The sequence below is a fragment of the Artemia franciscana genome, chromosome 5 (genome assembly GCF_032884065.1).
Source record: "Artemia franciscana chromosome 5, ASM3288406v1, whole genome shotgun sequence".
Classification (NCBI taxonomy): domain Eukaryota; kingdom Metazoa; phylum Arthropoda; class Branchiopoda; order Anostraca; family Artemiidae; genus Artemia; species Artemia franciscana.
The window spans coordinates 36,466,536-36,482,026 of NC_088867.1; the positions used below are offsets into that span (position 1 = coordinate 36,466,536).

At 34.7% G+C, this 15,491-nt stretch overlaps 2 protein-coding genes across 3 annotated transcripts in view; one reads left to right on the forward strand and one right to left on the reverse strand.

Moving 5' to 3' along the window:
* Positions 1-15,491, forward strand: part of LOC136027348 (ribosome quality control complex subunit NEMF-like) — a 123,784-nt gene that overhangs the window by 84,356 nt on the left and 23,937 nt on the right. The window contains exon 11 of the mRNA XM_065704505.1: positions 14,042-14,230. Coding sequence (XP_065560577.1) covers positions 14,042-14,230 — 189 coding nt within the window. The remainder of the gene's footprint in view (positions 1-14,041; positions 14,231-15,491) is intronic.
* On the reverse strand, positions 1,094-15,282 carry LOC136027349 (solute carrier family 53 member 1-like). Of its 2 annotated transcripts, none has more exons than XM_065704506.1 (2): positions 7,783-7,868; positions 1,094-3,354 (listed from the first exon to the last, which is right to left on the reverse strand). In XM_065704506.1, exon 2 carries the CDS (start codon positions 3,345-3,347, stop codon positions 1,374-1,376), a length of 1,974 nt encoding a protein of 657 aa, XP_065560578.1. In that variant the 5' UTR covers positions 3,348-3,354; positions 7,783-7,868; the 3' UTR covers positions 1,094-1,373. The 2 variants fall into 2 exon arrangements, with proteins under 2 accessions (XP_065560578.1, XP_065560579.1); XM_065704507.1 differs by lacking the exon at positions 7,783-7,868 and adding an exon at positions 15,183-15,282 and having other exon boundaries at positions 1,331-3,354.

Here is a 15,491-nt window from a genome sequence, read left to right on the forward strand (position 1 = left end):
AAAACAAGCTTTTTTTTTAACTGAAAGTAAGGAGTAGTATTAAAACTCAAAACGAACGGAAATTATTAAATATACGAAGGGTTACCCACTCCTCTATACCTTGCTTTTTACGCTAAAGTTTGACTGTTTGTCCCGATTTTTTAAGAGCGGCTACTGAAACACGGGGACCGATTAGTTAGAACAGGAAGCTTTTTTAAAAGCGCTAACAGCTTTAGCGTAAAGAGCAAGGTATTGAGGAGGGGGCAACCCTTCATATACGGATTAAATCTGCCAAATTAACATGCAAATTTAGTTTTAATTTCTCATGTACTGTGAGCCAAATTCGAAATACCTGCATTAGTTGAAAAACGTCGAGAAATTAAATAAAAAAAGTTTTTTAACTATTTTTTAGATATGTTATAGTTTACGAGTGACATCAAAACTTAAAACGAACAGAAATTATTCTGTATATAAATGGGACTGTCCCCTCCTCAAAGCCTCACTTTTGACTCTTTATCACAACTCTACTTTTTAAAACAATAAAAACTTTAGCATAAAGAGCGATGCGTGGAAAAAGAAGACATCCCCTTTCATGTGCGGAATAATTTCTGTTCGTTTTAACTTTTAATGTCGCTCCTTACTTTCAGATGAAAAAAAACGTGTTTCTTTTATTTAATACTGGGAATACTTGGTTATCTGTTTAACATGTATTCAAAGATACCCGATTGCAATAATAATTTCTGTTTAAGTCTAAATTTAGTGCATTGACAGAGTAACAGATCCAAGCTGACCTGAATAGTAAATGTGCATTTAAATAATAAATTTTCCTTCCTTCATGTCCAAATGAACTCAAGTTTTTTTTTAGCCCCCTCAATGGATACTTATCTAAGTGCTAGAGAATGCCTAAAGAAAGTTTATTAGTATAATTTTTCAAAATGACTATGGGTCTCCTCCCAATCCCGCGATGGATTAACGATACTTCTCTGCCATAAATCTCCTTGCGTCGACCGTGCGGCAACTGAGATCAAACCCTGGACCGCTCATTCCCAGACAGAGTTCAATCCAATGTGCTCCCTCAAGATAAACGATAGCACATTTGTTATTACAAATACAGTTATAAAATGACGCTTTTTATTTTATTTTTTGAAGTTGGACTACAAAAGTATTTTCAAAGCTGAAACTCTTCTAAATCCTTCTAAAATAATTTTGACTGTTGTCGTTTTAAGTGTCAAGTGGACGATGCGGTGAGCTCGCTTGGATTTTTGGAACTGTAGGAAGCACTATCGAATACTGGCGATCGTATGATGATTTATTTGGATTTCGATCGAAGTTAAGGCAACTGATTAAACGATTTCTTCTTTTTACAATTATGTTGGTTCAACATGTTGATAACATTATGCTATCTTATCTGTATCTTTAAACTCGAAGTTGACCATTTCAACAATGTCACCAGCTTTGTTTATCACCAGTGGTTTAACTGAAATATCACGGACCGCTCTAAACTTTCCACAGTTGTTCAAGTGCTCATTTTCTAGCCTGAAGAAGTTCCAAATAAACCTTCGGAGTATTTCAAATGTGCCAAAAATGGTTGTAGCGAGCTCAGTGCTTAAAAGTCCTGTTTCACTGAAAGATATTGAAAAGGCCCAATTAAATCGAAGCAAGATATCACTAATTATTGCACCGTAATAGTACCAAGGTGAGCTGTATAACAAGTCTTCTCGTAGAAAAATATTCTCGGCCTTGAGGTTTAAGAGACCCCAATCCATTTTCAAATCCCAAATAAGTCCGTATATGCTGGAAAGACACAAAAAAACAATCCATAATGCATTAAACACCTGGGACTGAGGATGATAGGGAAAAGCACCTAGCAAACTAGAAAATATAACGGTGGGAAATGTTGTAGCGTACTTTGCCGCATTTGCCAAATGAGGGAACTTCTCATGTGAATCCCAATATCGCCGGATGCACTGTGCAAATCTAAACCAAGGCGGCAAACATAGTAATATTAAGTTAATCCACCATACAGTATTCACAACAATATCACAAAATCCTCCTGAGGTATACCACTTATTTGATACATAAATGGTGATAAAATCATCTGTATCGGCGAAAACACGGTTTAAACTCATTAACTGGTCTGCTAGCCAAAAGTCTGCGAATTTTACCTGGCAGAATGGTGCCATAACTATTCGTCCAAGGACAGTCCATAACCATTTTTGAGGATTTCTCAGCATTGGAACTGGAACTACTAAGACTAGTAACTTTATGATAACAAGCATCAGAGGAAATATAAAAGGTGGTATTCCTATAGCTGTTCCATAAAAGAATCCAAGGATACTTAAACACCAGCATATGCCAAGCACCGTTGATAGAATGTACAGATGTTTGGCCAAAAAATTACTTCTGGGGTCCAACTCAAATATTAAAACGTGATTAATTCCATTTTTTCTCCATGCTGCCAAGTTTACACCAATGAGACATAGGCTCAAAGTAATCCAAAATGGTCCTCTATAAAGTCTTAAAAATATGTTCCAATTGTATTCATTACTGAATGATGATTTTTCATCATTAAATTTTCGTTGACCAAAATAATGACTACTATTGCTGCTGCTATTACATCCCTCTTGATTTATAGGGTTTGGTGTCTGAAAATTGATCAAGGGAAACAAGCAAATCTCAAGGAAAAGTAAAATAAAGATACCAAGGAAAAAACCCACAGTAAATATTGACCATTGTGTTTTCTGCACGCCTAGTGGAGGGACTCGTAATCGCTTCATTGCACGATGTCTGTCTCCATTTTCAAATTCTCGAGTATAAAGCTCTTCGATTTCTTTGATGATTAAGTCCACTTTTTTATCTGTGTGAAAGTGTGCTTTTACTACATTCTCTATTTGCCATTTATTGCCATTATCTGTTTGCAGAATTTTGTCATGCTTTTTGAGGATTTTTCGAAATCCGGTAAAGTTTAGAGCTTGGTAATTTTTCAGCAGAATTAGACTTAGGTAGAATTCACTGTAAGCTAGTTTCAAATCTTTTGTTTTTCTTTTCGGCCTTTTTAATGAACCAAAGCGTCCAATTCGACCACTTACTGCATCTTTTGCAATTTCAAGGTCTGTTAATAAACTGTTTTGCTTTCTAATAGCTTCTGCTAGCTTTTCTTTAAAAAACGAAGTAACTTTTTTCAATTCCTTCTCGCAAAAGGGTATAAACTCTTCGTCAAATACAGTTTTCATGCTATTTATTGGTCTTTCTGATATTTCAGCCTCAGTTTTGACTCTAGATAACATTTTCTTCATCTGTTCGTAGTTGATATATTGTGTGCGCCATTCAGGAGTGCAGTTGGCTTTCAGATGCTGTTGAAATTTCATTTCTTGCCTTGAAAATAAAGGTTGGTGAGACAAATATTGGGAACTATTTTTGGGACTAGACCATATGGTCGGGCTTTAAGCACGACGGGAATCCAATTTTATTCTTTTACTGGGAACAGCTATCTGTTCAGTGATTAAAAAAAAAAAAAACGTTAAAAACTGTAGTGTTCAATGAAGATTGTGGCTCAATTTTGATGTACAGTGCATGGGAATATGTTTGGTATGGTGATCTTTAACCTAATGGCGGTAAATCATTTCTTTCTGCCCGAGTTATGAGTGGTTTGCTATGCTTCTTCAGAAGTAAATATGCCTGTTCGTAAATACAACCATGTAACCAAGATCCAACAGTTTGTGGAGTAACGAACTGTAATTAAGGAGCGAGTCGATCCAATTGTAACCGAAAACTCCAAAAAATGGAATTTTGGTAACAATAGATACATCAAAAGAATTGCTTTTTATCCTAATTTCAAATATATAAAATTCATAAAGTTTAATGTTATCCATCAAAAGGTACTAGCCTCAGAAAATTTACCTGATTTTCGAAAAAAAAAGGGGGGGGGGAGCACCTCAAAATAAATAAGCAGTCTGAATGAAAATCACTCCATCGATCAGAATATTAGAGAACACTACTGAAGGGGTTTCAAGCTCCAGTATACAAAAATACGAAATTTTGATTTTTTTTTTTGCCAGAAGTAATATCACTGATGCGCATTTATTCCTCTTTTTGATGACCTCTGTGGTGATTGTATCAAATGAATGATCCTAGAAGATCGGGAGAGGGCTCATTGGAACGGAATTCAAAAGCTCTATTGTTCTTGTTGAATGAGCGAAAGAATTGGGGGAGTGACAGCTAATCTCCTTCCTAAGGCCCTTTCCCCCCAAAGGCATCTGATCGAAATTTTAAGATAGCCGTTTGATTCAGTATAAGTGAAAGATCCAATAACTATACCTTTTGGGATGACAAGACCCCCTGTAGTCCCCAGGGAAAGGGCTGTAAGCTGCACAATTTGCCCATTGTTCATATATATATATATATATATATATATATATATATATATATATATATATATATATATATGTATATATATATATATATATATATATATATATATGTATATATATATATATATATATATATATATATATATATATATATATATATATATATATATATATATACTATTTGTTATTGGGAAATAACTATATTTTTTATATTTGAGGGGGGATTCACGGAAAGGCTTTTTGTGCAAATGGAAAGCTTTCGGAGGAATTTTCCGGGAGAAATCCCACACAATAAGGGAATTTTGTAGAATGATTTGAAAATCGGTCAGAAATTAAATAACAAACAAAATCAACTGGAAAATGCTTTTTACGCTCAAGTTTGACTTTTTGTCACAACTCTTTAAGAACGGCTCCTGAAACATAAGATGAATTTGATGAGTTGAACACAAGATGGGTTGAATTTGAATGAAAAGTGTTTTTAAAGAACTTTAAGACTTCAGCTTGAAGAGTGAGGGCTAAGGAAAAGGCAGTCCCCTTCATATTTGTGACATCTACTTCGCTTTGTTTTTTCTCTGTACCCTACGAAACTCACGTTGATACCCCTCCTTGAATTTCGTCTTGGAAATGTTTACTTGTTTCTGAGTTTCTGTTTTTTTTCCCCTTAATTTGTGAAAGTAGCCAACTTAAATATATGATATTTCTTGTGATGCTTTGAGCGTTCTGGAGTCAAGCTGATTAATTCATTAAACCAACAAGGAGGAAAAATTCAAAATAGAAGGTAAGTAGCCTTGATTTGAAGGCCCAACTAACTGGATCGGAAAATATCCAGAACCTCTTATTTTGCTTCTGTCTATGCAGTCAAGAATAGAAATCGCTAACCTCGCTAGCCTTGATCTGAAGGACCAGTTAAGTTATTAGGGAAATATTTAGGATCTCTTATTTTGCTTACGTAGCCAAGTATAGGAATAGTTAAAGAATATTTTAGTATTTAGCAATCAGTAGTTGTTGTAAAGTTATCAAATAGGCCAAACTCAAAATGAAAAAAGTTAAAATGAATTATCAACTTAACTGAATCTGGGAATACTACCCAAAATAAGTTTTGGGTTAAAATGTCAAAACCAAATTAATTTACTTTAAAAGTTTGTTTTTCGAAAAATTGATTGGTGTTTTGATATTTTGTATTCTTGGAAAAAAAGACTGGTGAAATTATATTTTGTTTTTATCAGAGCGTAAACGACACTGTAACCCAATGATGATTTGAGGTGAGTGGTAGATCAACAATAATCTATTCTAATTTTTGTCTGTTATAAGTTTAATAGATTATTCATTTCAGTTTTTGTTTTCTTTTAGGATTCCTCTATTCATTCATTTTGATCTTTGACCATTTTTAAGTTTGACGCGTTGCAAGGATTTGATTCCACCAATATTAGGATTTATTTTCACCCAAGGCTTAGTTTGTAAAACATTTTTATTTAACGTTTCGCAAAAGCAAAAACATTGATTTTTTGCCAATTTTATTGCATAGGAACTAAAATATGTGATATTTTAAATTCTTAGTATTTTTGAAAGTGATATTTAGTGCTACTATATTATGCCTAGCACTACAACTCGTGCTCAGGGTTGCCACCTGTAGCACGAAAGTGCTATTTTAGTACTTTTTTTTTGTTTACTGTAGCACCAATCATCGCTGTTTAGCATAAACATTTGGGCAACTGTAGCACTTTAGGAATTCACCGTGGTGGCAAACCTGATTGCAGTGTTGGAGGGGCAAAGAATTAAGGGATATAGTTTCAGCGCTCTATTGATATAGATTGAAAATTTTGTTTTGACCTGGATTTCAACAAGTTTTAGTACGTCATTCACGTCTTGAAATATGTACTTAACATGTTTTGATTTTTAAATTTCTACATGATAATTCTACTCTGTAGTCAGTATAGTTACGATTTATAGTCATGCATTTTACATAACTATTTCTTCATGCTTTTTATAATGTAAAAATACTATTTTGATTTTTGTATGCAATATGATGATTGCATTTGCTACTACAGCGCTATAGAAAAATGCAGTTCTACGTAAGAAATTTATTCTATTTTAAAAACTATTTGTTTTTAATTACAAAAAGCACTAGATGAACAATTTCCTTTAAAATGAGTAAGCAGTTTTCTATGGTGTTCCAGTGCCCAGCTATCTGCGGGGAAGAAAGATGCTGTCGATGCAGAATATTGTGGTTGTATTCTCTTTACTTTATTTTCAAACCACTATATTTGCCTTTTTATTCAAGCCAAGGGCCAGTTAGTTTCCCATATAGGGGTATGGGATAAGGCGGTTCTAATAGTGTAGCTCTTTTTTTTTATCTGGCTCTAGTTTTAGGAGTTATGGGGTATTTTGTTTTTACTGTGGGACGTAATCGTCTCTTTCTAAGTTTCTAGCTACCGCTGCAACCTGGATTAATTCTTCATTTGGGACTTGGGACTTCATTTAGGACTTTATTTTACGAAATTGGAATTAGGGTATTCGAAAGAGGTACACATGGCTAAAGACCCGATTTTAAGTCCTCCAATAATACAGATTCTAAATCCGTGATTCCCAACGTGGGGCGCAGGCCCCAAGTATGCATTTAGAGAGCAAAAATGATACATGATAGTGTTATAATGACGTCATACATTGCATGGACTGTGTTGTATTTAGACAATATTTTTCATTAGAATGAAATATAGCTAGAAAATGCCCGAAAAAGATGCATAGTTATAAGCTTTTGAATAACAAAATTTAAATATTACGAAGGGGCATCTCGATTTTAGAAATGCCTAGGTGGGGCATGGCCAAAAATCGGTTGGGAACGACTATTCTAAGTCCTTGTTTGAATCTGATTTAAAAAAGGTGTGACGTGTCCATAATAATTGAAATATGTCCTTGGTTGCTTTTGGATTTTGGTCTTGTATTCGAAAATATTGGCTTCATGCCGTTGATCGTTTAGCTGAGAAGTTTCTAATTACAAACTTTGGTTGAAATCTGACCTGATATGTCAGATATATTGATACCTAATAGGTTCCGGTGTTGTACTTCCATATTGCAATTTTAGTCTCAAATTTGAAAAAAAACGAGGTTGATTTGGGGCTATAATATTGTAATTCAGCCTTGGATTTGTATTCAGCAAATTCAATTTGTATTCAATATTTCTACACATACGGATGGATTGGAGTCTCCCTTTCATATATGTGTTTGTATCTCCCACCCACTGCAGGCTTTTTTTTACAGTATGCTAAACTGGACACAATCCGAAATTAAATAAAAAAAAACATGCTTTTGGAGGGAATCCTATCCTCGCCCTTAACATTTTTAACCTACCTATGCCTACCCTTCCTACTCTCCGAAAAATTATGGCAGTGTGCGCCTACAATATTTATCATGCCTATTATAAAGTAAAACTTACCCAGTGTTTGGTTTTTGAAAAACAAATCAAATTGCTTCCTAGCTCTCCTCTGTATGGCTTCCGTTTCTTAACTACTAAAGTTTATGATGGCCATAAATTTATAATTACGTCCAAACGATTTAAATTATCTATAAACTTATCTTAAACCTCTCAGAATAATCTCCAGTGGGTACATGGCAAATTGCTTAATTTGTCATTATTGTTTTTCTTTAATACCTGTCTTTGCTTTGGCACTTGGTAAATCAAATTCTACCGTTTGTAATGTTTACTCATTTGATGCTTACGTTATTTACTTAGTTCTTTTATCCTTACGCATTTTACTTATTTGGATTGCTTAACCATAGACACTGTTTGGTCTTGCTTTATGTTTCAATCTCAAGTGATTTTCATATATGTTTGGTAAAGAATTAAGAAAGTAATTTGTTAATTGTGTTGCGAGAGCAACACTTTGGTTTTGTCCCGTTTTTTTTTCCTATGCCGCCGATCTCAGCTTATTCCTGGAAACTGGTAAGGGTCTAACCTGTGCGGTTTTTACGGAAAGTGTGGACCTCAGGCCGGATTGATGAATATGACATTACATTTTGGAAAGCTCTGTAGAACTCTTGCCTGGGGCCAAAAAGGATGGTTTTTGCTTGTCCTCGAGCCAGAGCCTATGGTGTGCGAAGTGAAGTGGAGTTATATAGCCTATGTCAGAGAGGAGTATCTGAAGTTGTGCAGCCAAGCTTTCGTTTCATCAAACCATGTTTCTGCTTTCGAGTGGAAAGCTCCGTTCTAGCAGGCAAGCAGGCAGGCACCAGTTTCAAATTGAAGATGGACTAAAATCTATAAGTGTTAAATATATGCGGTAGTTCCCCGGCCCCACAGCCAATATATCTTCTTTGAGTGATAAATAGAAAAATTTACAGAAACAAAAAAGTGCGATTTTCCCACGGGTCCGAAAGTGCTGCCATCTATTGTTTCTAGCCATTTCTGTTCGTGATTTCAGCTGACTTTACCATTCTTTTTTTTCTACTTGGGATTGCAATAGAGAAATGGTATCAGATATACCTCTTAAACTTTAAAAGTTCTCTCATTGCTAAAGAAATTAGAGCTTATCCTTTGCTCCTTTCTAAGTGGTGGTGTTAGAAAGTTGGCCTCCGGCAAAAAAGTCAACTTTTGAACTAAGACAGATAGAATTTTTTTTTTCAATGACAATCGATAGACCTTGATGAGCTGATCAAAGCATATGTCATCCATTTCTTGTTACAAAAATTCCTTCATGACATACACCAGTTTGAAAGTTTCAAGGGGTTGACAACTTCAGTGGTAAGGTACACACTTGAACCAAAAATAGGCCGATACCAATTGTGAGATATGTAGGGGACTTCCAAGCAACAGTCGATTATTAGCTTATAATCATCTTTGGCAATGAGGGGTTTGCAACTTTTGCTGATTGGTGTACCTATTATCTGTTTCTGGTGTAATTGATGGTAAGAACAACTTGGTTCCCGATTGTAAGACATGTAGGGGAGTTGTAAGTAATAATCGGCTGTTAGGCTACAATGACTTCAGCGACAAGGGGTTTGGAACTTTTGCTATTTGGTGTACCCATTATTTGTTTCCGGTGAACTTGGATGTATATCCCGGGAGAGGGACTTGTAAGTAAGAATCGGTTGCTAGAGGAGGCTCACAAGGGGCTACAAATTTGTGCAAATTGGTACACATCTATGGAATCAGGGACCCATAAATTTCCTGTAATGACTCGCCATCCAATAATAAGCGATCCTGGATGGCGAGTCATTACAGGAAATTTATGGGTCCCTGATGGTATTTTGATCCTGAAAAGTTACAGATAGCTTTATAATACCAACTAGATTACATAAGATAATGTTCCAAGTTTCCATCCGTCACGATGTCTACGATTGAAAAGGATAAAGTTCAACCGGCTGCAAAGTGACATTTAGGGGCCTAGTAAGTAATAATCGGCTGTTAGTGTGGACCTCGGGCCGGATTGATGAATATGACATTATATTTTGGAAAGCTCTGTACGACTCTTGCCTGGGGCCAAAAAGGATGGTTTTTGCTTGTCCTCGAGCCAGAGCCTATGGTGTGCAAAGGATAAAGTTCAACTGGCTGCAAAGTCAATTTAGTCCCTTCTTCCAATATTTTTTTTTTTTTTCAACCCTGAGGAATAGCCTTTGATCATCTGATTACTGATTGTGTTATTCTTTGTCTCTCACGGAAGAGGGACTTGTAAGCAAGAATGGGTTGGTAGAGGAGGTTCATGAGGGGCTACAAATTTGTGCAAATTGGTGCACATCTATGGTATTTGATCCTGAAAAGTTACGGATAGCTTTATAATACCAACTAGATTATATAAGATAATGTTCCAAGTTTCCATCCGTCACGATGTCTACGATTGAAAAGGATAAAGTTCAACTGGCTGCAAACTCAATTTAGTCCCTTTTTCCGATATTCTTTTGCTGTTGTTTTTTCAACGCTGAAGAATTTGATCATGTGATTACTGATTGTGTTCTTCTTTGAATATGCCGTTTTGAAAGCTTTGATAGTTTTGACAACTTCAGCCTTTAACCGATAGCGAAGAAACAAAACCAAAGTGTTGCTCTCGCAACACTTTAATCGGCAAAGCCGAACAAAGGTTGCCGCAACACTTCACGTTGCCCAGGCAACGTAGGTCTAGTTTGTGTCGTAATTATAATCCTGTAGCCCTATAAAATGGGCTAGAGTTAAAGAAATTGATTCTGTGTGCTGTGCAGAAAAAACATTACTTGTAATCTAGTTGTCCTGTCACATTTTATTGTGTTAAACATTAAAGTGTAAGGTTTCGAAGTACTGAGAGGAGTAAATAGAAATTGATGGAAGAAACTAGAAGATGGCTCGAAAAAAAACTAGCATGGCATTTTCCTTCTCCTTTTTTTGAAGATCAGGCCTCGCTTGCTCTCTTTTAAAGTTAATGTCTGCATTCAAAATTAATATTTTTACTTATTGCACATGAAGATGTTTCTTTTTTACTCTATGGTTTGTCATCTCTGAATTTGTGGTATAAATTGTATTATAAATAAAATCTTGGTTTGAATTTTTATTGTCTCCTCAATTATTTGCATTGAATCATATCTACGACCGAACAAAGAGTTGGAACAACTGATCTTGTGATGCAACTGTTCAATATTAAACTAGACTTCTGATGCAAAACCCGTGTGAAGTGTTGCAGCAACTGCTACGCGTGAGTCATAACTGCAGATTAGCAAACGAAAGGGAAAACCTTAGCTCTGTACTGATGCTAATATCTACCAAATTAATTTGAAATGCTATAGGTCTCCTAATGTTCCAGAATTATCTTCCCTTAAAGAGGTCCGATTGATCAATGACACCTGAAACTGTACCGCTTGCTGTGGATTAGGTTCGCTTGAATGATTTCTGTCAGCCTACCTATTGGATTTGACCGGTGAATGGATATTTTACCCCAACTTTCCAAAGGATTTGGATCAGGTGTAGACTGTAAAAAAAAGTCAATTTTTACCTTCTCACCAGGTTTGGTTGGGATATGATATCCTCATATTGTAGATACCCTCATGGCTAGAATTTAAGGATCTTCTTTCATGTTCTCACCCACAGATAGGGTCAAAGCTAAGGTAAAAATGCTTAAGGAGGGCATTAACTATTGCAAATAACCAAGTTTGGTAGAGATTTGACAACCCTTTTTAGGGGATGCTCTGATGACTAGAATTTACGTTCCAGCCATGCAGAGGTGAGATCTGTTCGAGGCCCCTAAAAAGTAAAACAGGGATGCTGAAGTATGTCATTCCCAGAGGATATATTTATTTGACCTTTAGTCAATAGTATAGTCCAGATAAACCATTCGACCATTTTGAACAAAATGGCTATCCAAAATTTTGATCAGATGCCTTTGAGGGTTATGGAGGGAGGGGCTGGAAAAGGAATGGACGGAATTCTAGTTATCCTCATATTAATGTTGAATCTTTAAAACCTTTCGCTTTTTGAAAGCCTAAATTTCCAATGGAGAGGATTCCCTCCGAAGTTTCTACGATTACTCACTGCTTCCATGTGAAGTGGTCTGGGGAGAAGAAATGAAATATACAAGAAAGACACTCTGCTCTTTACTTAGTCAGCGCTACTGCTCTGTCTATGATTAGGTCACCTTGCTTTGGGATAGGGTCAATCATCTTGCCCCTAGTACCTGGGCTTTTGGAAACGTCTGCTTGTTCTGGGGAAAATGGGTGATTTTGGCTCACTGCTAGGTTTTGTTCTGAGCTATACCGGGTGGTTGGACGTCCGCTCATGTATGGTTTACTGTAAAATGTGCCATAAAATATGTCAGTAAAATATGAAAAATACCCGTAAAATACGTTAAATACTTAAATTATGTAAAATTTTAAATACCATTTTTGCAAGAGGTCTGTAAAATTACAGTAAAATATGTAGTATGTAAAATATGTACAGTTCTACTATGAGTGATTTCAACACTACTCCTCTTCAGAAGAACACACTATAAAATTCTGAACACAACTTAAAAAAAAAATCTAAATGTTTACGTATTTCATTCCTAAAAGCACTTCACTTTACCCCCACATCCCCTCTGACGTTCAAATATTTTGCTCAAATTATATATTCTCCATACATTTTTCTTCCTCGATTTCATTGACATCGCTTCTTTGTTTTTTATGTATTTTAAGAAAAGAGTGATTTATGGAAAAATGTAAGAATAATATATAATTTAGGTGTTTTCACATTATGAGATGGGGGGGGGAGTAAAGCAATGCATTTTTAGGAATGATAGATATAAGTATTTTACAAATTTTTGAGTTTTTAAAAGTTACGTGTTATTTAGGTATGGTCAACCATCAGTTAAGTAAATTTACCAGCTTAAATGATGAAATGGTGGTTAGTTGTCTAATTACCAGGCATCTTACCCTGATTATGCTTGTTTTAAACCAGTTCTAGGTTAATTTTCAAATTTGATAAAAATCTAGATTTGGGGCTATTGAGAAGGAAACAATTCTTACTTCATACTATGCAGAAAAATTGCAGTTAACAAATTTTGAAGCAATTTTAATTCACGATATCTGTGTTTCCAATGCTGGATGATAGTCCCTCCCTACTCTTCTATGTTTAATTTTATACTTTCTTTAATTGTTCATTGTCAGGCCAGGAGAAATAGAAATAATCATAAATGTTTGGAGATACGTCGCTATTATGTGTAATTTGCCAATGGTACCCAGTATCCATATCCCCAATAATTGGAAGTGTTTTTCTCATGATAAATTTTATTTGATTATGTAAATAAGAACACAATAAACCACCAAAAACAAGTCTTTATCATTTGTCAGTTCTACTGGATTTATGCGCAAATTAGATAATCTAGTTTGTTTGTTTATCACTTTGAGTCTTTTTTTTTTTAATATGTGGTCTGCTTTTCTGAACAAAGTTCATTATCAGTGTTTAAACCTTTTTATTACTTTTATTTTATTTCAAGTTGATTTTTTGCGACGCATAGAGCTTGAAACAGAACTTTCTGTATGAAAAAATCTCTTTTAGAATTAAGAATTATTTAACTAATTTAAAATTGAGAAAGAAATTTCTGTTTTCCTAATTAAATGACTAGCCGTGAAACTTCCCTAAGTTTCTAGGTTTTTTTTTCATCTGTGATGTTTGCGTCTTCGATTAGGGAACTAAAAAGCAGAAATTGCTTATAAATATCTTCTAAAATGAAATTCTCCCAGAAAGGGGAGATGATTTAGCGCGCTAAATTTTCCAGAATAGACTGCTTGTTAGTTTCGAGCAACCGTTTACTATCACTGTGAAATTGATTGTAACTTTAAGATTTTGCATGTACCCATTATAATCGTAATCTTTTTGTACCAGTTTTATAAGATTAAAATAGAGGAGTGAATAGAACGGCAAAAAGAAACTATACATGAACACATGAAATATAGATGCAGTTTAGAGAAAAAAAATTGCCTTCTTTGTGCTTTTGAAATCTTGTTGCTCCCTAAATTTCTGGAATAAATAGGGTTCTAAAAACCGCTTTTCATTGCTAACTTCATGTATTTTGTTTCTATGATTTTGTTTGCTATTAAGAAAAGAAAGTAAAAATTCAGCTTCTAGCTGTATACCGTGCGATCGATTAATGATGATGCTTAATATCATTTTTAGTAGAGGCCAATTTCTATGTTTGTTTGGTGCATAAGGAACTCATCCATTGTTTAGCCTTTCTCTACCAAACCTGTTTTTAATTTAGGTATCTTATTGTTGGAGGAAGGGATCAACAACAAAATGAACTTGTGGTGAAAAGACATTTGAAGCAAGGTGATATCTATTTTCACGCTGATGTTCACGGGGCCAGCAGTATTGTAGTGAAAAATCCCAGTGGTCAGCCATTACCTCCTAGAACTATTCAAGAAGCAGCTTTGATGTCTGTTTGTTATAGGTTTGTTTTACAGTAATCTGGTTTTAAAGTAATATGGTTAAAGTGAGTGGTTTTCCTTGCTCCTGTCTAGCCCTAATCCCTAGATTATAGTGATTTTGAGCTGGATGTTTTTCTAATGATTTCAGATTAAAAATTGGGCTCAATTTCTGTAAATTTTCTTTTGATGTTTTTGAAAGAAAAAATAGATCAAACTATTTAAGATTGTTGGATGAAATATGACATATGTAAGATAAAAATAGATTTTCTTGTCCTTGATGACTATTTTGGGGAAAACCGTGGCTCTGGAACTCTTCTGCTTACTTTTTAAGAAGTGAAAATTATACTTAATTTTCAACATTGTACTTTCTGTAAGTAATGAAATTTGCTGTAGAGACTTGAATTTGGGATATAAATAAATCGGACACAAAACTAGAATCAATTGAAAATAAAAGAAAAATAAACACTAAAAAAATTCAAAGAAGCGCTTAGCTAATACTTATTTTCCACCATTTTTTGCTTGGTAGCACTATTTTGTTGGCATGTAGGGAGCAAATTTATTTCTGGCCTTTAATGTTGAATACGCTTTACTTTCACTGCGAGTTTTTAAGTAGTTGCTTAAGTAGGATTCATCTTAAGGGATTACCAAGATGTCTACTATTCGTGGTGCACTTGAAAAAGGAATGAGGATTATTTAAATTTGTCAAGGTACTGTATTGACTCTAAATGTTGTTTTCACTAGATTGTTCTTTGTGATATACGTGTGAACCTTCACTAATATTTAATCCACAGTTTCCAGTACTTTTAAAAATTGGAGACCAATAATTTTTTCTACCTTCCATTTTGAAGAGTACATGAACTGTTTTTTTCCTCGTTGTTTTAAATTGTTCAGCGATATTTCTCTTGTCCTTTTTGCAGGTTCTCTCAATCAAAGCATGCTTACGTTATTTAGAAAAATTCATGTGAAAATAATTACCTTTCGGCTTAAAACTTTGAAAGCGTCAAAATTGCTTCCAATTTGACTTTAAATCAAAACTCTGGCACTGTTACCAACTAAGCGAAAACACCCACTTGGTTCTTTACTTTTCAAAGAATTTGGAAATTTTCAACTTATCTCATGATGATGTTTACTTAGTTTTTAATTGCAGTTTAGTAATTATTTTGAAATTATACCAAGCAATTAATAGATAATGTTAACAGCTTGCACACATTGGCATTTTATGCGCTGTTTACAGAATTTGGGAATTAAATTAAGCTTTTTCGAAGGACCATCTGTAGTATTTTA